Genomic DNA, 27,047 nt, shown 5'->3' with positions numbered 1-27,047 from the left:
AACTAACAGAAACAAACAAAAAACACTGCAGTTTCATTTATTACATAGTCCAAACAACTTAGGTTTTATGCCCTAAAAATTTAGCACCTACTAGACAATTTGTGTGATGGCCAATAAATATGGCTGTGATTTCCCAAAAATTTTTTATGGGTGGTGAATAATGAATCATCAGAGACCAATTAGGTACTAGATATGTCAGCCATACGGATTATAGTGTTAAGGTCACCAAAATGATAGCAAAACTTGAGATGGAGAAGTATGAGCCAGTTGCCAAAGAAAATGAATAGGGAAGTATAACCAGAAAGAAAACACTACAAATGAAAAAGAATTCTTATGTGAGGGTAGCCCAGTGATGGGTTGAAAGAGACATTAGGAGGGGATTATACATTACAGTGAATGTAAAATGACCCATAACCCCCACTTCACAAAACACAGAGAAGCAGTGTCCTTATGGGTATTAGATTCTATAAGCTAGGAAGACAAAAAAAGATTGAAAGAGTTTGAGGATGTGATATATTTGTTCATGATGAAATGGTTCCTAAGCTGTGGTTCTAGCACAGCTAGATTTTAAACTCCTGGAGGGCAAGAGCTTTTATCTTATTCATTTCTTATTCCTAGAGCCTACAATGTAGAGCCTAGATTCATTACTGATTGACCACCTATCTTTCAATGAAAAAAGACAAGCATCAACCTCCAGACTGATTCAATGAGGAATATTAAAAAGGACTGAGTAGTCTGGCAGCCATACACAAAGAAAAAGCCTAATCCAGCAAAAGAGAGTAAGTATGAGTCAATTTTTAAATAGTTGAATAAATGCAATAGCATCTGAAAAATGATCATTTCAGAATCTCAAAGGAGACATACAAAACTAAAGTTACAAGTGTGTAATTTTTATTTACTTTTTAAAACACTTATTTATGAGAGACAGAGAGTGTGAGCAAGGGGTGGGGGGGGGGGGGCAGAGAAAGAGGGAGACACAATCCAGGCTCCGAGCTGTCAGCACAGAGTGTGACACAGGGCCCGAACCCATGAACCGTGAAATCATAACCTGAGCCAAAGTTGGACACTTAACTGACTGACCCACCCAGGCGCCCCACAAGTGTGTAATTTTTAAAAAATTAAACATTTTAAACACATGAATGGGATTACCACTTGATTATTTCAGTTTATAACTTACGACAAATTTATGAAAGTGTTTTTATCTCCCCAATGATGAGGCAATAAATGAGATTCTCAAGGTAACTATAAATTACATAATTTAAGGGGTCATTTGTTACTACCAAACACTGTACAGACATTATACTATCATTTGCATGATAGATTATACAGTGTATAATACTGACTCTTTAAGCTTCTTTTTAATCTTTCATTGTATATAGTGACTCAGGGAGAAGGCATATTTACATGAATAATCATACCTGTATTATTAAAAGAGAAAGGAAGAAACTTTCAGGATGACAATCCATGTATGTAAATAATAACCTTGTTGGAACTCCACATCTGTCATTATCATAACATACTTGTCTGTTGAAGCTAAAGCCATGAGGCTAATGGTTGAACAAGAACAGCATTAAATTTACATACAAAAAAACCTTTTGGCAAAATTCCACAGCTTTGTCCATTTTAAAGTCATTCCTTCTTATGTACTTAAAAAATCAAATCCCATCCAGCAAGTACTGTTACTTCAATCATATAAAGCTTTGTTTACTAGCCATATTGATCTACATATTGTAGACGACATTAATAACAATCCCAAATTAAAGAATATTTCATGAACACCAGGCATTCACAAAGCCTAAAAGCTGAAGAAATACATTTTTAGAAACCCAGTAAGGGGTTCTGAACTTAAAATGTGTAAGCTTTATTGTGTAGACTAAAATTCTGGTTTCCTAGATTCAGGAATACTAAATTGTCTGTTAGGTTTAGTAGCTTCTTGCATCAGCTCCTGCAACTGTCCAATCTGTTCATCACGAAAGTCATTAAGTTTTTCTTCTGGTAGGGCAACTCCAAAACACACTCTTTCTGTTGAATTTTGTCTGTTTTCATTAGTTTGTTGCCATAGCACCGATGCATACACCTAACAGAAGACAAAGAAAAATGAAGGTTATAAAGTTAAGATACATATTCACTCCTTCAATGTTAGAGGACTTGAAAAATTCTAATTCCAAGTCACCTATTTTTCTCCATCACTGAAGATGCAAACAATATAGATGTGTCTTTACTACTCAGCAATAATTTCAAATGTATCTTATTTTTAGCACTTTAAGAGTTTTCATAGATTTTTAGCAAAGTTCTTAACCTGGAAATCTGGGGACTGGGAGTGGCCCGCAGATAGACTTCAAGAACATGCATAAACCACCCAAAAGTCAGATACTAAATTGTATGCACACAAGCATTGCAGATAGTTCTTGGGCTATAGTTTTTCAGAGTTATAGCTTTCAAATCTGGGACTATCAAATTTTCAAAGGTGGGTCTTATAGACTTAAATTTAAAAATGTTTACTTATTTTTGAGAGGGGGTAGTGACAGGAAGAGGGAGAGAGAATCCCATGCAGTCTCCAGCACCATCAATGTGGAGCCTGATGCAAGGCTCAGACTCACAAACCATGAGATTATGACCTGAGACAAAATCAATAGTCAGATGCTGAACCTGCTGAACTACCCAGGCATCCCAAAATATTAATTTAAATTTTTTTTTCAATGTTTTTTATTTATTTTTGGGACAGAGAGAGACAGAGCATGAACGGGGGAGGGTCAGAGAGAGAGGGAGACACAGAATCAGAAACAGGCTCCAGGCTCCGAGCCATCGGCCCAGAGCCTGACGCGGGGCTCGAACTCACGGACCGCGAGATCGTGACCTGGCTGAAGTCGGATGCTTAACCGACTGCGCCCCCCAGGCGCCCCCCAAAATATTAATTTAAATCACACTAGAGGTAGGGGTACCTGGGTGGCTCAGCCGGCTGAGTGTCCAACTTCTGCTTGGGTCATGATCTCATGGTTGGTGAGTTCGAGCCCTGCGTTGGGCTCTGTGCTGACAGCTTGGAGCCTGGAGCCTGCTTTCGATTCTGTCTCCCTCTCTCTCTGCAACGCACCCCCACCCCACCCCGCTCACACTCTGTCTCCCTCAAAAATAAACATTAAAAAAATTTAAATCACACTAGAGAGAAAGCTTTCAAACCTTTAACTTCTCTGTACTTAATAATAATCTCTGTCAGGAAAAAATTCTACATTTTTCATGCTCTAATTTTTCTCTCATTCAATTAGCATCTTCAGCCTAAATAGTCCAGCTACTATTGTCTTGCACAAATGATACTTTTTTAAAGCAGACTCTCACTCCGTAATCTTTTAATCAGACAGTAAGTAACAATGTATTTTAGTTCATGAAGTTAAAAGATTATATGCACCTTCTGGGTAAGTAGATAAATTAGTTAACTCTATATAATGCCACTAACTCTATCTGGTTTAAGATAATTAAATTGATTACAATTGCTGGATTGCCATCATCACCACAGAAACTTCAATACACTCCAAAACTTAACCTGTATTAAAAATATTTTCTTCATGTTTTACACAACTCTATTTCATGTAACTGAAAAAAACTTGCACATACCCCAAGCTTTATCAATCCCACCTTTAAGTATATGCCCCAGAACAGTGTTTCTCAACCCTCACAGTATTAACAAATTGGACAATTTGGACAATACTTTGTAGTGGGGTGAATGGAAGTCTGTTCTTGCATTGTAGGTAGGATGTTTTAGCAGTATCTCTAGTCTCTACCCACTAGTTTCCAGTAGCATACCTCTTCTCAGTCTTTATAATCAAAAATGTCTCCAAACATTACCAAATGTTCCCTGGAAGGCAAAACTGACCCAGGTTGAGAACTATGGTCCTAAAGAAACTTTCAAACATGTGAATGAGTAGCACAAGAAGTGTGGTATTACTTGTTAAAGCAAAAATTGGAAACAATCTCATTGTACTTTTCAGTAAGAGAAAAGACAAATACACTAAGGTTTGTTCAAGATACTTATCTTTTCAAGAACCAGCTCTTGGTTTCATCTTTTCCATTGTTTTTTTAAGCCTCTATTTGATCTATTTCTGCTCTATTTCCTTCCTTCTACTAGATTTGGGCTTTGTTCTTTTTCTTGCTTCTATAGGCATAAGGTTAGGTTCCTTTAGATTTTTCTGGTTTTTTGAGGTAGGCCTGTATGACTATAAATTTCCCTCTTAAATTGCTTTTACTGCATCTCAAAGATTTTGGACTGTTGTGCTCTCATTTTCATTTGTCTCCATGTATTTTTTAAAAATTCCTCTTGATTTCTTTGTTGACTCACTGGTTGTTTAGTAGCATGTTTTGTCTCTACGTGTTTGTGTTTCTTCCAGTTTTTTCTTGTGATTTATAGTTTTATGCCCTTATGGTCAGAAAAGATGCATGATATGATTTCAATCTTCTGAAATTTTTTGACACGTTTTATGGCCTAACATGTAAACTATCCTGGAGAATATTCCATGTCCACTTGAAAAGAACATACATTCTTCTGGATAGAATGTTGAATATAAAAGGCCCTCTGGTCTTGAATGCAAAGCTACTGTTTCCTTATTAATTTTTTGCCTGAATGATCCATCCATTGATATAAGTGGGGTGCTAAAGTCCCCTACTATTATTGTATTACTCTCAATTTCTCTCTTTGTATCTGTTATTATTTGCTTTATTGTATTTAGGTCTCCAATGTTGAGTGTATATTTATAACTGCTATATTCTTTCATGGATGATCCTTCTATCATTACATGGGCCCTTCTTTGTCTCTTGTTATAGTCTTTGTTTTAAAATCTATTTTATCTGAGTATTGCTACCCCAGTTTGTTTTGTTTTTTGTCCCTTTTACATGGAATTGTCTTTTTCCATTCTTTCATGTTCATCCTATGTGTGTCTTCAGCTCTGAAGTGAGTCTCTTGTAGACAGCATATAAATGGGTCTTGTTTTTTTATCCATTCAGTCATCTAGTGTCTTTTAATTGGAGCATTTAGACCATTCACATTTGAAGTAATGATTGATAGGTATGTACTTATCGTCATTTTGTTAAACTGTTTTCTGGTTGCTTTTGTAGTTCTCTGTTCATTTCCTCTCTTGCTCTTTTCCCTTGCGATTGGTGACTTTCTGTGGTGTTATGCTTGGCTTCTTTTATTTTCTATGTATATCTCTTATCAATTTTTAGTTTGTGGTTCCCATGAGGTTACATATAACATCCCAATTATAAAGCAATCTATATTAAAATGGTGGCCACTTAGGTTCAAAAAAATTCTAAAAGAATTTTTTTACTCCCACCTCCCCAGGTCATGTAAATGTTGTTATATTTTACATCTTTTTATTCATAAAACTTCCCTACTTGCAATTAGGGCCTTTTTTTTTTTTCCACTTAAAGTAGCCCCTTTAACATTTAAGGTTGGTTTAGTTTTAACTTTTCTTTGGGAAACTCTCTCTCTCCTTGCCAGATAGAATATTCTTGCTTATAGGATTTTTTCCTTTCAGCTCTTTGCAGACCCAAAGGGCATGACATTATACATTCAAAGTTTCTGCTGAAAAATAAGCAGAGGCTTTATGGGGTTTCACTTGTATATACTTTTTGCTTCTCTATTGCTGCTTTATAATTCTCTATCTTTAACCCTTGACATTTCAGTTATTATGTGTCAAGTATGTGGACCTCTCTGGGTTCATCTTTGGAATTCTCTGTGATTGCTCAATCTGGATGTCTATTTTCTTCCCCTCTCTCCTTCCCTTCTGGGATCTCTATAATGTGAATGTCCACTTGATATTGTCCAAGACATCCTTTGATCTCATTTTTTAAAGTTCTTTTTGCTGTTCAGCTTGGGTGCTTTCCATTACCTTATCTTCTGCATCAGTTCTTCTGCATCCATTAATCTGTTGATTCCCTCTAGTGTATTTTTCATTTCAGTTATTGTATTCAACTCTGATTGGTTCTTTTTGGTATTTTCTATCTCTTTGTTGAAGTTCTTACTGAGTTATTCTACTCTTTCCTCCAGTCCATCTTTATGATCATTACTTTAAACTCTATCAGACATATGGCTTATCTCCATTTGGAGCATATTCTTCTGTCTCATTTTGCTTAACATTTGTTGTTTGCTTATATGAATTAGAATTCTCCTAAACTTGAAGGAAAGGTCTTGTGTATGGTCATCCCAACTGGAAGCTATGTATGCCTGGTGACTTTGGCTGGCTGGAGCTACAGCTGTCGTGGGCTGGCAGTCCCAAAGCTCTCTGTGCACAGGGCACCCTGGCAGGACAGCTAAAGGTAAAGTGAGGGAAAACTGGGGTGTCCTGGGGTACTAAATGCAGAGGGTGCCCTGGTGGGGTAGGAGATGGCCATGTAGTGGGTGGCTGGAGCCAAGGTGGGGCACACACTGGGAGGGTCCCAGGGTGCTCAGTGCAGGTAGGACCTGGGAGTTCCAGAAGCACTCTCAGCTATAGGTGCCCTAGCAAGCCCTCTGGAACCAAAGTGGTATAGGCCTAGAGTGTTCCAGGGTGCTTTCCACCTGTGTCACCTTGGTGCAATGTCTGTAACTGCAGTAAGTACTGACCATGAGCATCCTGGGTTATGTCGCTCTGAGGCTGCATTGATGGGATGGCGAGGGCTGGTGTAGGCTAGGGTCCTGGGGCTCACTAGGGTGACAGGTCAGCTAGGGTACCCAGACCTTTCTCCTGTCCATGGTATCAAGGTGGAAGGAAAACATAACCATAGCTCTTGCCAGCCCCTCCCAGCAGTTCCCTTCTTGTTTGGATCCTTTATATTATAGTTTTTCCATCATGATAAGTGTACTCTTTAATCTTCTTCATCTATTTCACCATTCTCCTACCTACCTCCCTTCTGGTAACCATCAGTTCTCTATGGTTGAGTCTATTTCCTGGTTTGTCTGTGTTCCCTCCATTTGCTCATTTGTTTTGTTTCTTAAATTCCAAACATGAGTGAAATAATATGGTATTTGTCTTTAACTTATTTCACACAGCATTATCTTCTCTAGTTCTATCCACATTGTTGCAAAAGGAGAGATTTTCCCTTTTTTGGCTGAGTAATATTCCATCGTATAAACATACCATACTCTATCCATTCATATATCAAAGGACCCTTGGGTTGCTTCCATAGTTTGGCTATTATAAATAATGTTTCAATAAATACAGGGGTGCATATATTCCTTTGAATTAGTGTTTTTGTATTTCTGGGGCAAATACTCAATAGTGGGACTGCAGGGTAGTTCTATTTTTAACTTTTTGAGAAAACTCCATACTGTTTTGCACAATAGATACACCAGTTTGCATTCCTACCAACAGTGTAAGAGTGTTCCTTTTTCTTCAGATACTTGCCAACACTTGTTATTTCTTGTGTTTTTTATTTTAGCTATTCTGACAGGCGTGACTTGATATCTCATTGTAGTTTTGATATGCATTTCCCTGATGATGAGTGATGTTGAGCATCTGTTCATGTGTCTATTGGCCATCTGGATGTCCTCCTTGGAGGAATGTCTGTTCATGTGTTCTGCCCATTTTTTGATTATTTGGGAGTTGAGTTTTATCAGTTCTTTATATATTTTGGATACAAGTCTTTTATCAGGTATATTATTTGCAATATCTTCTTCTATTCAGTAGGTTGCTTTTTTGTTTTGTGGATTGTTTCCTTTACTGTGTAAAAGCTTTTTACTTTGCTATAGTCCCAATAGTTTATTTTTTCTTTTATTTCCTTTGCCTCAGGAGACGTATCTAGAAAAATGTTGCTACCACCACTGTTAGAGAAATTACTGTGTTATCTTCAAGGAGTCTTATGGTTTCAGATCCTATATTTAGGTCTTTAATACATCTTCAGTTCATTTTTGTGTATGGTGAAAGAAAGTGGTCCAAGTTCCATTCTTTTGCATGTGGCTATCCAGTTTTCCTGATGCCATGTGAAGAAATTTTCCTATCGCATACTCATTCCTCCTTTGTCAACAATTAATTAACCATATAATCATGAGTTAATTTCTGGGTTTCCTGTTCCATTGATCTATGTTTCTATTTTTATATCAATACCATATTGCTTTAATTACTCCCACTTTGTAATATAATTTGAAGTCTGGAATTGTGATATCTCCAGTTTTGGTTTTCTTCTAGTTGCTCTTTTAAATGGCAGCCTTTTTTACTGTGCCTCAGGGCAGCTGGCACTGGGGTATGCTAGATGGCTTGCAGCCCCTTGAGGCAGCAGTCCTGTCAGGGTACCCAGCCTCTGATCTGTACTTTCAAAATGTAGAGGAAGCATAAAGTCTGGTGCTCACCAACAACTCTGCTGCCATTTGGCAGAGTTCTAGGGCTCATTCCTTTACAATCTAGTTCCTCTTTTATTTTATTTATTTTTAATCATCTTAATGTTTATTTCTGAGAGAGAGGGAGATAGAATCTGAAGCAGGCTCCAGGCTCTGAGCTGTCAGCACAGAGCCCAATGCGGGGCTCGAACTGGTGAACTGCAAGATCATGACCTGAGTAGACGCCAGACGCTCAACTGACTGAGCCACCCAAGTGCCCCTCTAGTTGCCCTTTTAAACCACAACTTTTTTTTCTGGGGCCTAGAGAAAGCATATCTGCTTACTGTCCCTCAGTACTATACCTCCCCAGTATAGTTTGCAGTGGCTGGAGGCAGGGGTTCCCTTTGCTACCACATAGAGAACAGCAAGAGAGATGGAAATTGTACAGAAACTGTTCAGTCATCCCTCTTTCTTTTTTTTTTTTTTTTTTTCCAGGAGGAATTGGTCTATAAATAGTTGTAGATTTGGTATGTCTATGTTGGAGGCAAGGTCTTAGTGTCTCACCATCTTGGACTGGAATTTCAGATACTACTTTATAACCCATTAACAGTAAATGAACTAAATGTATATGTATCAGCATGAATGGATGTCCACAACAGAATCTTAAAAGTGGATTTTAGAAAGTTATTCATTTGTAGAAATAGGAAAACTGACACTCAAATTCACATGGAAATGTTAGAGGCCATGAACAGCCAAAACAATCATAAAAAAAATAAATTTGGAGCATTCACAGCATTCAGCTTCAAAACTGACAAAGCTACATTAAATAATCAAAACAGTGTGATACTGGGTTTAGGATAAACATAAACCAAAAGAAGAGAAGTGAGAGTGCAGGAATAAGCCTTAGACATACGGCCAACTCATTTTCAACAAGGGTGTCAAGTTCAATGGAGGGAAAGAATAGTCTTTTTAAGAGATACTTCTGGGGGCACCTGGGTGGCTCAGTTAAGTGTCTGACTTCAGCTCAGGTAATGATTTCACAGTCCATGAGTTCGAGCCCTGCGTCAGGCTCTGTGCTGACAGCTCAGAGCCTGGACCCTGCTTTGGATTCTGTATCTCACTCTCTCTCTGCCCCTACCCTGTTCGCGCTGTCTCTCTCTGTCTCAAAAAGAAATAAAACATTAAAAAAAAAAAAAAAGATACTTCTGGGAAAACTAGATTTGTACCCTTCCATCATATACAAAAATTAACACAAAATCCATGAAATTTCAGACCTAAAAATAAATTTTTTTTATTTTTATTTTTGAGAGATAGAGACCATGATCAGGCGAGGACAGAGAGAGACACACAGAATCTGAAGCAGGCTCTAGGCTCTGAGCTGTCAGCACAGAGCCCAACATGGGGCCCAAACCCACAAAGTGGGATCATGACCTGAGCCGAAGTTGGAAGATTAACCAACTGAGCCACCCAGGTGCCCTGGAAATGGACTTTTAAATATGACCCCTAAACATAAGCAACAAAAGAAAAAATAAACTGGGCTTCTACAAAATTAAAAGCTTCTGTGCACCAGAAAATATTAAGAAAGTGAAAAACTATAGAATAGGAAAAAATATTCACAAACTATATAGTTGATAAAAATGTCAAGACTGTATAAAAAATTCATACAACTCAACAACAAAAAGACAACAACCCAATTTAAAAAGTGGGCAAAGACTTAAGCAGACATTTCTCCAATGATGATATATAAATGGTCAACAAGCACATTCAAAGATACTAAACATCATTAGGGAAATGCAAATCAAAGCCCTGTTGTGTTGGCAAGAACCTAAAGAAAATGGAACCCTTGGACATTGCTAATGGGAACACAAAATGGTGTAGCCACTGTGGAAAACAATACGACAGATCCTCACAAGGTTAAATAATTACCACATGATCCAGCAATTCAACTCATACATATATACTCAAAATAAATAAAAGCATGAATTCAGATACTTCTACACCTCTGTTGATAGTAGCATTATTCACAATAGGTAATATGTGGAAACCACCCAAGTGTCAATTATGAGATGAATGGATAAACAAAACCTGATCTAGATATACAATGAAATAATATTTATCCTAAAAAGGAATGAAGTTGTGGTAATTCTATAACATGGACAAACCTTGAAAACATTACGGTAAGTGAAATAAGCAAGATACAAAAGAATATTATAGGATTCCACTTACACGAAATATGTAGTATAAGCAAATAGAGAGACAGAAAACAGAATAGAGGTTACCATGGGTTGGGAAAATGGGATTTATTGCTTAACATGCATAATGTTTCTGCTTGGGTAAAAAAGGTTTTGGGTACAGATAGTGGTAAACGATGCACAATACTGTAAATGCAATTAATGTTCATGAATTATATGTGCAAAAAAGGTTGAAATGGCAAATTTTATGTTCTATATTTTTTATCACATTTAAAAAAAGGTTATGCAAGAAGTTCTGCTTCAATTAATGGTGAGGTAGCGTCTATCAAAACAACCCCACAAGATAAACTTGTAAACTCTGGACAAATATATTCAAACAACAAACCCAAGACACTGGAGAACAACCAAAGCCACACAGAAAATAAGAAAGAGTTGACTCCAGAAAATGACAAAGAATACTGGATTAGGCTCCCATTTTTATGACTTTTTGTCTAAGATCCCAGTTGGTACTGAGAGGTAACTGAACAATCAGAGGACACTGTGGGATAAGCACAGCAATTGGAAAATTATAAGGGGAAATCTCAGGAAAAAAGAGCTACTGAAAGGGAACCCTGTAAATAAACTGCCAAAATCTCTGGCTAATCCCTTAACCATGAATGCTCAAGACAAGACTCAAACAGCCCAGTTAAGGCATAAAAAGAAAGGAATAGAAATTTCAGCAGCTTCTTGTCAAAGAAGACACAGAGCTTAGAATCTGAGTTCTGCCAGGTAACTGCTTAATAAAATCAATACACTTTTGAAAAAAATAGTGGAATAATGTCTCTACAATGTATCTGTCATTCAGTGTCCAGAAAAAAAAAAAATCCAAGATTACTAGAACCATGAAGAAACAGAAAAATGTGATCCATAATTGAGAGAAAAGACAATGTCTGAAATGATTCAGACATTATTGGAAAAGGATTTTTTTTTCTCCACACCCAATGTGGGGCTCCAACTCACAACACTAACATCAAGAGTTGCATGCTCTACTGATTGAGCCAGCTAGGTACACCCAGTGGAAAAGGATTTTAAAGCAGCTATTATGACTATGTGCAAGTAAGTAAAAATTTTGTCATAACAAATGCATAGATGAGAAATCTCAAAACAAAATGAGGAATGAGTAGAACCAAATGAAAGCTCTAGAACTCAAAAATGCAATATCTGAAATGTCAAAAACCTCACTGAATGGGCTTAATAGCATAAGGTTTTCCATATTGGAGTTGAAAGAAGAAAGATTCAATGAACTTAAAAACATCAGAAGTTATCCAATCTGAAAGAAAAAAAAACATTAAATAAATTTAAGATCAATGTTATGTGGGATAATGTCAAAACTTTTACATATTTAGGGATGCCTGGGTGGCTCGGTTGAGTGTCTGACTTCGGCTCAGGTCTCTATCTCACAGTCCATGGGTTCAAGCCCCACAAAAGGCTCTGTGCTGACAGCTCAGAGCCTAGAGCCTGCTTCAGATTCTGTTATCTCCTTCTCTCTCTGTCCCTTCTCTGCTTGGCATTGTCTCTCTCAAAAATAAAAAAACATTAAAAAAAATCAAAATATAAATTCAAAAAATCTCTTGAGAAAAAGGAAATACAACACACCAAAACTTACGGGATGCAGAAAGGCCAGTTTTAAGAGGGAAGTTCACAATGATAAACAACTATATTAAGAAACACCTCAAATAAAAAAAAAAATAAACCTAACTTTACACCTGAAGGAACCAAAGAAAATACTAGGCCCAAAGTTCATAGAAAGAGGGAAATAAAGATCAGAGCAGAAATAAATGAAGTAGAGACCAAAAAAAGACAATAGAAAAGTTCAACATAACTAAGAGCTGCATTTTTTTAAAGATAAACAAAACAAACATTTAGCTAGATTTGCCAAGAAAAAAAAATACATTACAACCAATACCACAGAAAATACAAAAGATAAAAGAGACTACTATGAACACTTATATGCCAACAGATTGGGACAACCTACAAGATATGGATAATATTTTAGAAACATACAACTTACGAAGACTGAATCATGAATAGAAAATGTGAACAGACCAATTACTAGTAAGAAACAGAATCAGTAAAGTCCAGGACCCAATGGCCTCACTGGTAAATTCAACCAAACATTTAAAAACACCAATCTAACTCAAACTCTTCTAAAAAATAGAAGAGAGAATATTTCCTGTTTTACTCATTTTACAAAACAGCATTACCCTGATACCAAAACCAGACAAAGACACTGCACCACCAGAAAATTAGAAGTCAATATTGCTGATGAACACAGCTGCAAAAATCCTCAACAAAATATTACAAAGCCCAATTCAACAATACATTAAAAGGATCATACACCATAATCAAGTGGGATCTATCCCTGGGACACAGTATGGTTCAATATCCACAAATCAGTGTGACAAATCACATTAACAAGGGATAAAAATCATATCATCTCAGTAGATACAGAAAAAGCATTTGACAAAATTCAATATCCATTTATGATAAAAACTCTCAAACTGAGCATAGAAGGAATGTACCTCACCCTAATAAAGCCCATAAAGAACAAACCCACAGCTAACATCAGACTCATTGATAAAAACCTGAAATCTTTTCCACTAAGAACAAGAAACAAAACAAGGATGCCCATTCTCACCACTTTTATTCAACACTACTGACAGTCCTAGACAGAGCAATCAGGCAGGAAAAATAAAAGGCATCTAAATAGGAAAAAAAGAAGTAAAACTGTCTCTACTGGCAGGTAACATAACATTATAATAAATATAATGAAGACTCCAGCAGAAACTGTTAGTACTAATACAGTAAAATTGCAAGATACAAAATCAATATACAAAAATTAGTTGTATTTCTATACACTAATAATGAACTATCAGAAAGAGAAAGTAAGAAGACAATCCTATTTACAAATGCATCAAAAGGAATAAAATTCTCAGGAATAAATTTAACCAAAGATGTGAAAGACCTGTATACTGACAACAATAAGACCCTGATGATAGAAACCAAAGACACAAATAAACGGAAAGGTATTCCATGCTCATGGACAAGAATTAATATTGCTAACATGTTCATACTACCCAAAGAAATCTACATTTTTCAATGCAATCCCTATCAAAATTTCTGTGGTACTTTCAGAGAAGATGTGTACAGAACCACAAAGTATCCCAAATAGCTCAAATAAACTTGAGAAAAAACAACAAAGCAGGAGGCATTACACTTCCTGATTTCAAACTATACTGCAGAGCTATAGTAATCAAAACAGTACAGTGTTTAAAAAAAAAAAGACACATAGATCAAAAGAACAAAATAGAGAGCCCAGAAATAAAACCATGCCTTTATGGTCAACTTACAACAAGGGAGCCAAGACCATACAATGGAGCAAGGACAGTCTCTTCAATAAGTGGCACTGAAAAAACCGTACCCCTACCTTACTCCATACACACAAAAATCAACTCAAAATGGATTAAAGACTTGAATGTAAGATCAGAAACCATAAAACTCCTAGAAGAAAACAGGGGATAACTCCTTGACATCAGTCATGGCAATGATTTTTTGAATTTGATACCAAAAGCAAAGGCAACAAAAGCAAAAATACACAAGTGGGACTGTAGCAAAACAAGAATCTTCTGCATAGTAAAGGGAACCATCAACCAAACAAAAAGGCCACCTATGGAAAAAGAAAATATTTACAAATCATATCTGCTCAGGGGTTAATATCCAAAATCCTTTATCCAATATAAAGGAATACAACTCAATAAAAAAAAAAAATCTGATTAAAAATGGGCAGAGGGCCTAAATAGACATTGTTCCAAATAAGACATACAAGTGATCAACCGGTTCATGAAAAGGTACTCAGCATCACTAATCATCAGGGAAATGCAAAACAAAACTACAGTGAGATATTCACCTCATACCTGATAGAACAGCTGACAATGAAAAGATCAGTGTCGGGGAGGATGTAGAGAGAAAAGGGAACTCTACTGCACTGTTGGTGGGAATGTAAAGTGGTGCAGCCACTGTGGAAAACAGTATCAAGTTTCTTCAAAAAATTAAAAATAGAACTACCATATGATCCAGCCATTTCACTACTCGATGTTTATTCAAAGGTCAAGAAAACACTAACTTGAAAAGATATCTGTACTCCCAAGTGCATTGAAACACTATTTACAGTAGTCAAGACATGGAAATAACCTATTTGTCAATGGAAAGATAAATGGATAAAGAAAAAGTACTACGTATTCAAATCTGTTGTACATATAAAACTAACACAATATTATATGTCAATATCTCCTTTTTTAAAAAATCTGATGACTCAAACTCATGTTTGTTTAGTGAAATGAAAAAAAAAAAAAAAAACAAAAAACCTGGGGAATGATCAACACACATTTTGGGTGGAAAGACTATCATAAACAGAAAAAAGAACACCCCTTCTCCCAGCATTGCTTACTAGTCTGCCCCATGTATTTTCAACATTCCTTTACTGGCAGGATACAAGAAGAAAGTAAAAAATATGCAGATATAGACATATCAACTTTGGGACCATAATATGGGGTATCCAGATACAGGAAGAAGAAGCAATAAAATAAGAATTTTCTAACTAGGTCCCCTGCCAAGGAAATCTACCTCCAGGGAGGGAAGAAACTCAATAGAAAAATACACCACATGAGCTACAGCATTCCTTGGTTTCAAGTTTGGTCATGCTAGCCTCTAAAAATAAAGCTATCCCAGAATTTTCCTTAAATTAGAAGATTTATGGTCTGTCGATGAAAGAAAAGAGGAAAAGGAATGAAAAGAAAAGAAAAAGGAAAGAAAAAAAATGCACTGTGTTTCCTCAGGGTGTTAAGCCATCATGTTGTGCTGTTACAGCAGCCCCAGGAAACTAATACAGCAGTAAACTACTGAAACACGTTGGGAAAAGTCTTCTACAGAAAAAAACTACCCTTCATGCTATGATAACAACTTAGGGTATAACCAAAAGGAAAATTCGGTGCAGTTTGCTAATTCCATTTCTCACTAGAGTTTCTGAAAAAGCAAAGGACCTACAGTACCAGTTTATCAGTGATAAAATTTTCTGAGACTAGTTCTGCTTTCACTATACTTTCTACCTCTCTACCTGTGTATTAGACATGAATCCAGCTGATACCACTAAATACTGGCAACAAAGTGAATAGAATCTGTTAGATTATGACTTTAATGTATATAAAAGATAAAAACACATTGTCAGTTTAATACAATTATCTCTAAAGTATTAGTAAACTGACTTCTATTGCACAGGGTTTTTTGTTTTTTTTGTTTTAAAGAATAAAAGTGAAATGTATGAGATTTTTTATCAGCTTTGGAAATTAATAAAACTAAAAGGATAACCTAAGAAGAGAAACCACAAGATGTACCCCTTAATGGAAATACTTATCACCTATACCAAAAATCAACCTATACCTAATAAGCCTATACATCTAACCCAACTTACAGAATAATGTGTTAAACATCACTATGGAAATTCAATCAGCAAAATCCAAACAACAAAAAACTACAAAATGCACCCGAATCTAAGAGCTAATAAAGGGAAATTAATTTTAAAGAGAGAAACCAAGAAGACACCACCTTAATCAAATGATCAAGGTTAACATCACCAGTAATATGTGATATTGACAGCTTGGTACCACCTGATAATACTGCCCTGAGAAGGGTATACCACCCTCTGTAGTATTTCTCCTATTAACGTACAACCTCAATATAATCGTAAGAAAGCATCAGACAAAGCACAATTAAGGGACTTGTCACAAAATACCGGTAGTTTTCAAACGTTTTAATGTCATGAAGGCAAAGACTAAAAACTGTCATAGACCAGAGGAAACCATGGCAACATGATAGCCAAATGCACTGTGGAGTACTGGATTAGGCCCAGGAATAGGAAAAAAAAAAAAAAAAAATTAGTATAAAAACTGGTGAAGCAGAATATACTAAGTAGTTAATGATATTGTACCAATATTAATTTCTTAGTTCTTATAATTACACTATAATTATGCCAGATGTTAACATGTAGGGAAGCTGTACTATTTTTGCCACTCCCAAGTCTCCCAAGTTAACTCCAAAAGTTAAGTTTTTTTTTAATTTCAAAAAAAGGGAGATTTAACAGATATATCAATTACAATGTATCAATTTATTTGGATTCTTATTCAAATAAAAACACTAACAGAGATGACTAGGAAATTTTAACACCTGATTGGATGTTTGAGGATATTAAGAATTACTGCTAATTTTGGAGGTATAATAATGGTATTATCACAATTTTAGAGTTTCTTTTAGAGATAAATGTTAAAATACTTGTGAATAAAATTATATGCTTGTGATTTGCTTTAAAATAATCTGAGGATGAGGGAAGAAAGTCGATGAAGGTACAAATGAAACAAGATTGGCCATAGTTGATAAATGCTGAAAGACACATGGTAGTTTGTTATATCCTCTCTACATGTGTATGTTTGAAATTTTTTCCATTAACTAAAAAAAAGTGTGTATATATATATATACATATATACATATAACTTAAAATAAAATCAGAGGCAAATTTAAATAAACAGAATTAGCCATATATAAATACCATTCAACTAAAACTATTTAAATCACTCCTAAATTTCAATTATGCATTTGAAGTTCAACTTGGCTACAAAGCTTCCCAAGCACTGGAAAGCTACCTTCAGCCTAATCTAAGCACAAGCCTGTGACTCTAGAGTCTCCTCTCATATTGCTTTAACTTCTCTACCCAAAAACCATAGCTCACAATTCTTTTTCTTTCAATGAATGAGGGACATTGTGTCTTTAATGCCAAATTTAAATTAATTTCAATATTATCTGTTCTTTGCCATGTCAACTTCTAAAATAAACTTTTTTTTTCCTCATAAGAGTCATCAGCATTCAAAGAAGAAAACTAGTTTGCTTTGACACTGTCCTTTCCTAATCCTGAGATCTTTATTTCTAATGAGGTCATGATGATTGCCTAGGTAACAAAGTTTTCTCCCTTTTAGTTCCTATTGTTAATTCATGTTGTTTTATCCTCACTCTCTCCTATTGCCAATTAACCATTTCTTTAAGTTTCTCCTTCCTCACTAGTAAGTGTTCATTAGAGAACACACTAAGGTTCTTTAATGAAAAAAAAAAAAAAAAAGCCTACATTTATCAGTTTTTCTTCTATTTCTGGAAATATTTCTTAAATACCTTACCATTACAATAATTTTTAAGCCATACATATTTTTTTAAATCTAAGCATAACATACCAAAATAATTTTTAAATAGGTTTCACAGTTTCCTTACCAAAAGAATAGGATTTCATCTTGATACTTTAGCATGTGCTAGTGAACCCTGATTAAATTCACTTAGTGTACCATTAAATTACGACTTGTATTCATAATGTGAATCACTGGATTTGCACCACCTGCCCCACAAACTAGCATCAAAGTGGAATACGATTCCTTTTACACCTGGCATAAAAAAATTAAGACTGGTTGGTTCTTATGAACAAACCTGGGCCACAATTTTTTAAGATGCCAATAACAAACACTGTTAGTAAGAGAGTAACATTTGAACACAGGACAGTGATAGAGTCACAGAAAGCCAGGAATCAAGTACAAAAATCTATGGACTGTTGACAGCAGAGACTATTGTGAGTGATAGGAATACCAGGACAGAAGAGCTATTAGACCCATTCATATCTTTAAAAAGTCTTATATGTATATAGAGAGATATAAGGGTTGGTCAAATTAAATATGCTACACCTGTACTATAGCAAGCAACAGTTTAAAAAAAGCCCCCCAAGGAGCACCTGGGTGGCTCAGCTGGTTAGGAGTCTGACTCTTGGTATGGGTTAAGATCATGATCTCACTGTTCCTGGGACTGAGCCCCACGCTGGGCTCTATGCTGACAGCATGGAGCCCACTTGGGATTCTCTCTCTCCTCTCTGTTCCTCCCCTGCACACGTGCTCTCTCTCTCTAACTCAACAACAACAACAAAAAAGCTCCCCAAAACATGTGAAAAAAGCAACTTGCAGAATATTATGTAAATGTCATTTGTGTATGTTTTTAAATATGTACAAATTTATATATGTAATAGAATATTTATATATTTATACATGAAAATGAAACTGAAAGGATGCCCACAAAAGTTTGAGGGGTGGTCTTTCATATTTTGTTCTGAACATTTCACCTCTGTAATGTTTTGATCTTTAAATATTATTTAATATATATTATAAAACAATTAAATGGAAGGAAAACAAAACAGAAGCTTTATAGGAGACATTCTGGAGTGGAGGAAGTTACAGCTCTGGTTTTTCATGATTTGCCCTAACAGCAGAAACCAAATCAATTTGCCATAAACATTAACGAAAACTCAAATTCTCACATTTTGTTTAATCACAGATTTACTACTTGGCCCTTGTTGTTTAAAACAAAATTGCAACTGAACAACCCAAAAGACAGTCAGAAATGTTTTAATTCTGTAAGAAATCATAATATGATAATCCAAATTGTCAAACTCTAAATTAAAAAAAAATAACTGTTTCACAGAACAGTTTTAGAAAAGCTAAATTTAGAAAAGCATTTTTCATAGGCCCCTTCTAAAAGTGATAACAAGTGGTTTAAGAAGCCTATCTTTCTTTTGAACTACATATTATATATATTATTAATTCCCCTTATAAGGTAGGCATATATGGTGTTGCCATGCCCACAATTTCCTGGAAAGCTAAAATAAGTAATTTTTCAGAGTTTTGCTAAATTAAATTATTTGTACTCCTTCAATGTAAACTCCAAAAGAGAAAGACACCTACTAGATCCCTCCCAAAAATTATTTAATTACTGTAAAGCTTTATTCAGCAACATCAAACCAAAAAAGTTTAGAACATTTAGTCAAGCTTTCCCCGGAGAACTGATTAAAAATGCCATACCTCCTGAAGGAACAAAAACAACAAAAACACCCCCCCCCATAAGAACCTGAAAGTTACCTGAATTACAATAATTCAAAGACACCTTAGAGATTTGAAGCACAGCTGCCCAAGTCATTAATACAGAATATTTAATATTACAGAAAAAAGGAATCTATGTTGTCAGTAATAAATTTGATTTTTTGGTTCTCTGACAGATTTTATTATTTTCATGTCAGTGATGACAGATCATTTTTATGGCACAAAACATATGAAATACCACCTGTGTTATTTCCTAACACCCAAATAGTTATAATCATCACACTGATTCACAGAATGCAAACAACAAGAAAAGAAAGTAGCATCAGTGTCATGAATAACTATTTCTCAGGTGTCCATGAAGCTGGGCCCCTCTGGAATCAAGTTCCCCAGGTTCCTCTGCCCAGTGAAGGGAAATAAACTCAGGATTCACTTGTGACTCCAGGGATTAGCAAAAAAAAAAAAAAAAAAAAAAAAAAAAAAGGTGGTAGCTGCTACTCACAGCACAGCAAAAAGAGAGAGAGAGACACTAAACACATTAACATGGAAGGTTCCTTCCTGGCTAAGGATGTAGTAAGGAAACGTAGAGAAGGTCTGGTTCACAAATGTTCTTTATACTTGTTTACGATGAATTCTGTATGTCTTTGACATTAGACACATACAAATCAAATATTTCACAATAGCAGAAATGAGAAGTCAGTAAAAACTAAATACATTTCTGTTTATGTTTCATTCAAAAGTTCCTGGAAGCTTAATACTAGCATCGTACTTAAGATGAATATTTTTACACAAGGTACCTTACTTAAAAGGCAACTCTTTACTGCCTAAAAACATACACATAATATTTCAAAAAATATATTACCCTGATCATTTTTTAAAACTATGAAGGTAAGGGGCTCAGTTGATTGAGCATCTAACTCTGGACTTAGGCTCAGGTTATGATCTCATGGTTTGTGAGATCAACCTCCATGTTAAAAGAAAATTTGAGGAAAAAAAAACTATGAAGGTAAAAGTATTGTTTGTACCTTTTATGCTTTATTTAGGAACTTTATTCTTTCATACCATGATTTGCTTTGGTAAGTTTTATAATACTTTATTATGTTCTAGATATAGAATTAAATGTATAATACTATGATCCATTAACACAGGAAATTTTAAAATGATAAAAACTATTATCAAGCTAATAACCTGGACATCTCTATTAATCAGAAGTACCAAATATGTATAGTACAGGATTATTGTGAGAATTAAATGATTAACAGTTAATATTTTTAAAAGGCATTTGTATTCAGTGTATAAAATACTGCAGAATTCTCTTTGTTGGTTACGTGTCTTTGTGAACACTCTTGCCTAGAATGTTCTCACAGCCAGCTTCTTACCCTCAAGTCACACCATAAATGTCTCTTCCTCAGAAAGGCCTTCCTGACCCCTTCCTATATAACCCTGGCACTCTTTTCCTTGGTACCCTACATTTCCTGCTCAGTACTGATCCTAATCTGATCTTTTCATTTCCCCCACTAGAATGAGAAGTCCATGAAAACAGGGACACACTTATTTTTTCACTATATTCCCTTCATCTAACACGGTGCCTATATCAAAGAAAGTGCTCAGTCATTACCATATTAATGATAAATAATGAATGTTGTCCAAATATCTACCAGAAACTGCTCTTTCAGGGTATTAGAGATACAAAGTTAATGCCTAGTCTTCAAATACACCTACTTTATCTAGTTTTTCTTAAAGATTCATAACTTAAGATTTGATATCTTCAGTGTATGGAAACATCCATACACACCCCAATATCTTATTTCTCACTGATGACATTTTCAAAGGTTATCTTTGCTCAATGGTTGTTAAACATTTTGGTCTCAGAACTTTATACTCTTAAATACAAGGTAAAAGTTTTTGCTTAAGTAGATTATATCTACCAATATTCACCATACTAGAAATTAAAACATTTTTAAATTATTCATTAAAACGTATTATCAATAAACTCAATGTAACAGCACATTTTTATGAAAAATAACTTTTCAAAAACAAAACCTCTTAGAAGAGTGATGCTGGGGCGCCTGGGTGGCTCAGTCGGTTGAGCGTCTGACTTCGGCTCAGGCCATGATCTCGCGGTCTGTGGGTTCGTGCCCCGCGTCGGGCTCTGTGCTGACAGCTCAGAGCCTGGAGCCTGTTTCGGATTCTGTGTCTCCCTCTTTCTCTGACCCTCCCCTGTTCATGCTCTCTCTCTGTCTCAAAAATAAATAAATATTAAAAAAAAAAAAAAAAAAAGAAGAGTGATGCTGTTTTATATTTCTGCAAATCTGATGACTGGTTTACTCAAAAGGCAGCTACAGTCTCTTTTCTGTTGTACTATGTAATTTGGACTGAAGTATATGAAGAAAATCTAACCTCACATTGATTAATAGTTGGAAAAAGGATCCATTTTTAGTACTTTTTCTGATAATTGTGGATAATATTGAGACTACACCAAAACTAAACAAATGGTAGTTTCTGAAAGGTTGTAATATACCATATATCAATGAATTTTTCCTACTCTATTACATTAAAATTCATCATTCCATTTCACCCTTTGAATGAAGTTTTTATCCCAACGTGATTCTGTAATACCATGCACTGGTCATTTGTAAAATAGTGCTAAGTTATGCCAATCTCCCAAATGCTGACATTTTACTACACAATATTTTTAAATTACATTTATTAATATCACCACTGATAAAATGAGAAAAATCTTTGTCTTGGGAACTGTCAAGCTTACAGTGCTAGATACAAGTTTTCCAAAATCCTAATTTTTTACCTAAAAGGTCAAATTTTATCTTTGGCAATCAATATCAGTAATTTTCCATGAAGTAATAGGCCCACTCCACTAACTTTTGAAAAAATGTCTGCAAATACCCAAGTCCAAATAATGATTACCTGCCAGTTCTTTTAGGTAAAAATTATATACAATTTAAAAAATGAGTAATTTAACTTGCAACTCAAATATCTTTATCAGTGCTTTGACTCAAGACAATCATTATACTTTGGTATGAAGCCAAACTGTTTCATGAGTACTTCCTGTTTCTTCACACAGAATATTAAAAGGACATGTACTCAAAGGTAAAGGTTTAATAAAGTAACATTTACTGTTTCGTTAGGCACATTCTTAAACAAAATTCGCTTTTAAAAAAATGCAAAGGATTTCAGGGAAGATCCAGAAGAGGATCCTGAGCTCCCTTCATCCCAGACGCAACAAGATATCAGCTACATGTACACAGCTAGCTCTGAAAATGACCTGAAGACTAGCAGAAGAGACCTTCTGCAAGTAATCAGAGATAGGAGCCCACACTGAAAAGATAGGAGGGGTGGAGACTCCAGCAAGACTAAATATAAATGGGAGGACACCCCAAGCACAGAAAAGTCAGAAGATCAGACACACACTGGCAATGGTGACCACATTGAGAAGATCAGTCCCCATAACACCTGGCTTTGAAAACAAGTGAGGCTTAACTTCAGGAGCTTTTCAAATAAGTGGGACTTAATTCCAGGCACTTTAGAATTCATTGGGCTTAATACCACGGGAAGTCAACATTGATAGGAAACTGAGTCCCTGACCTTAAAGAGTCAGCATGATAATAAACTGGGCTGGAGACACAGCACAGAAGCAGCACTTTGAAAAGTGCCTAGGAAATATGTGAATGAAGTTTATTTACTAATCTCAGAACCTGTGCTGAAAGGGCAGGGATCTTCAGGAAGTTTCTCCAAAAACAAAGTGGTAGCAGGTCCCAACCTAGATAGCCAGACATTTGTGGAAGCCAGCACTAACAGCATCTACCTTGCTAGTACCATATGCCTGGCCCCTACATTTCCCTGAGGACCCACCCATCCAGCCTGCCTGCCTTGGCTGACTTCTGTCCAAAGCAGCTCCAGCCCCACCACACCCTGCAAGCAGCCTCAGCAGGGACCATCGCTCCAAAGTGACTACTGCTCTGAGGAGAGGGGTAGGTAACCATACACACCAGCATGCCCGCAGTTCTTGTGTAGCTGGGCCTCTCAGCTGGTCTGGTTGCACAGGGAGAAAGCCCTGCCTTTCAATGCACCTGCAAGTGTGGCTGAGGGGTTAACTGCAGGTACCTAGTCTGACTGCTGGCCCCACCCACCTGCAGGCTTGTGGTAGCCCAGAGAAGCCTCTCAATAGCACAGGGACCAAACCTGGCCAGGTACACCCATAGCAAGCTAAGCAGGTCATTGCAGGTGGCTGGGATGAAACCAAACACAGTCACAACAGTAGGGTGCATGCAGTCCACATAGAAGATACCCTGGAGCACCTGGTTCTGATGACCAAAGGGGACTGGGCTCCAGGGCACCACAGGATCTTCTGTACACAAAGCCTCTACTGTCAAGACCAGGAGATGGAACCGACTTCTCTAATACATAGGAACAAACACAAGAGTTAGACAAAATCAGGAGACAGAGGAATATGTCCTAAATGAAAAAAGAGGACAAAATGACAAAAAAAAAAAATGGATGAAATAAAATGGAGACAAGCAAAATGTCTGATAAATAATGCAAAGTAATAATCATAGATACCCACTGGACTTGAGAAAGGAGTGTTAAGAACTGAGAACTCAGAGAATATAAAAAATCCATAGAGCTGAATAATTCAAGAAATGAAAAAAATACACTAGAGGAAATCCACAGATTAGAGGATGCAGAAGAATGGATCAGCAATTTGGAAGATAGGATAATGGAAAGCAACTAAGATGAACAGCAAAAAGAAAAAAATAGTAATAAAAAATAAGAATAGGTTAAGGGAATTCAGTGCCACTATCAAGTGTAATAATATTTGTATTATAGGGATTCCTAAAAGAGAACTGAGAAAGAAGGGGACAGAAATGTGTTTGAAGAAATAATAGCTGAAAACTTCCCCAATTTGGGGAAGAAAACAGACAACCAGATTCAGGAAGCACAGAAATCCCCTAAACCAAGATTAACCCCAGGAGGTCCACACCAAGACATATAATAATTGAGATGGCAAAAAGTAATGATAAAAAATTCTAAAAGCAGCAAGAGAAAATAAAAGAGGTATATAGAAGAGTTACAAAGAAACTTCATAAGATTATCATAAGACTGTCAGCTGATTTATCAGCAGAAACTTTGCTGGTATATTCAAATTCCTAACAGGAAAAAAACCTGCAACAAAGAATACTCTACCCAGCAAAGTTATCACTAAGAATAGAATGAAAAATAAAGAGTTTCCCAGACAAACAAGAGTTAAAGGAGTTCATCACCACTAAACCAGCCTAAGAAATGTTAGAGGGGCTTAAAGTGAAAAGTCTAAAACCAAAAGGAAATTATAAAAGCAAATACATAGTAAAGGAAATGTAGTAGATTAATCACTTATAAAGCTGGTATGGAGATTAAAATACAAAAGTAGTAAAATGAATTATGTCGATAAAATTAGTCAAGAGACACTAAATAAAAAGATGTAAAATATGCAATCATATACACAAAATATGGAGGGGAGGTAAAAATGGAGCACTTTTAGAATGTATTTGAACTTAAGTGACCATCAACTTAATATAGACAGATATACACATGTATACCACTCCAATGTAACAACAAATAAAAAACCTATTATACACACAAACAAAGCCATCAAACACAGGCAAAGAGAGCAAAAAAAGAGGAACCAAAAGAACTATAAAAACAACCAGAAAACAGTTAACAAAATGGCAATAAGTACATACCTAACAAAAATTACTTTAAGTGTAAATGGACTAAATGCTCCACTAATAAGACATATGCGACTGAATAGATTTAAAAAAAAAAAAAAAAAAAAAGATCCATCTATATGCTGTCTATAAGAGACTTGCTTCAGACCTGAAGATACATACAGGTTAAAAGGGGGAAAAAAATGGAAAACATAGATCATGCAAATGAAAAAAAAAAAAAAAAAAAACAAAACTTGGTAGCAATAATTATATCAGACAAAATACATTTTATTTTATTATTTTTTTAATGTTTATTTATTTTTGAGAGAGAGAGAGAGAGCTCAAGTGGGGAAGGGGCAAAGAGGGAGACAGAGAATCTGAAGCAGGCTCCAGGCTCCGAGCTGTCAGCACAGAGCCCAACGTGGGGCTCAAACTCATGAACCACGAGATTATGACCTGAGCTGAAGTCAGACGCTTAACCAACTGAGCCACCCAGGCACCCCAGACAAAACAGATTTTAAAACAGACTATAAAAAGTCGACAAAGTGTACTATGCAATAGAGGGAACTATCAAACAAAAAGACATAACAAGTGTCAATAAGCACCCAACATTGCAACATGTAGATAGATAAAGCAACCATTAACATAGAGGGAGAAATTGACAACAATATAACAATAGTAGGGAATTTTAACATCCACTTACATCAATAAATAGATCAGACAGAAAGTCAAAAGGAAACAATGGCTCTGAACAACACAACAGACCAGATGAACCAGATATATAGAACATTCCATCCCAAAACAGCAGAATATACATTATTTTCAAGTGCAAATGGACTATTCTCCAGGATAGAACATATGTTAGGCCACAAAATAACTCTCAATAAATTACTCAAGAGACACAAAAAGATATAAAATACGAAGTCATATACATAAAACGTAGAGGGGAAAGTAGAGTTAAGAAGATTGAAATGTCATGCATCTTTTCCAACCACAATGATATAAAATTAGAAGTTTAAAAAAATCTAGAAAGGACACAAATGCATAGAGGGTAAGCAACATGCTACTAAATAATGAATGGGTTAACCAAGAAAGCAAGGAAGAAATAAAAAAAATACATGGAGACAAGTAAAAATGAAAACACACAATCCAAAATTTTTGGGACACAGCAAAAACAGTTCATAGCAATACAGACCACCTCAACAAAATAAAAAATCTTAAAGAAAAAGAATAAAACAAAGACTAAACTAGTAGAAGAAAGGAAATTATAAAAGAGATTAAAGCATAAATAAATGAAAGAGACTAATACACAACACACACACACACACACACACACACACACACACACACACACACACGAAAAGATTAATGAAACCAAGAGCTGGTTCTCTGAAAAGATAAAATTGATAAACCTTTAGCCAGACTCATCAAGAAAAAGAGGACTCAAAATCAGAAATGAAGAAAGAGAAATAATAATTGACACCATAGAAATACAAAGAACTATAAGAAAATATTATGAAAATGAATATGCCAACAAATTGGACAATTTAGGAGAAATGGGTAAATTCCTAGAAATATACATCCTTCAAAAACTAAATGAGGAAAAAAATAAAATCTGAACAAATCAATTGCTAGTAACAAAACTGAATCACAAATCACGAAACTCCAAACAAAAGTCCAGGACCAGATGACTTCACGGATGAATTCTACCAAATATTTAAAGAAGAGTTAATACCTACTCTTCTCAAACTATTCCAAAAAATAAAAAGGGGCACCTGGGTGGTTCAGTCAATTAAGTGTCCAACTTTGGTTCAGGTCATGATCTCACAGTTCGTGAGTTTGAGCCTCATGTCGGGCTCTGTGCTGACAGCTCGGAACCTGGAGC

General features: G+C 35.7%; 1 protein-coding gene across 1 annotated transcript in view; it reads right to left on the bottom strand.

Moving 5' to 3' along the window:
- Positions 1 to 1,072: 1,072 nt before the first annotated feature.
- SDHAF3 (succinate dehydrogenase complex assembly factor 3) overlaps positions 1,073 to 27,047 on the bottom strand; it is a 64,819-nt gene continuing 38,844 nt past the window's right edge. Inside the window, exon 2 of the mRNA XM_007076687.3 lies at positions 1,073 to 2,077. Coding sequence (XP_007076749.2) covers positions 1,874 to 2,077 — 204 coding nt within the window. The 3' untranslated portion in view covers positions 1,073 to 1,873. The remainder of the gene's footprint in view (positions 2,078 to 27,047) is intronic.

This window comes from Panthera tigris, chromosome A2 (genome assembly GCF_018350195.1).
Source record: "Panthera tigris isolate Pti1 chromosome A2, P.tigris_Pti1_mat1.1, whole genome shotgun sequence".
NCBI classification, from domain to species: Eukaryota; Metazoa; Chordata; class Mammalia; order Carnivora; family Felidae; genus Panthera; species Panthera tigris.
Note: the sequence above shows the minus strand (reverse complement) of the source record. Positions and strands in the feature narration are given on the sequence as shown.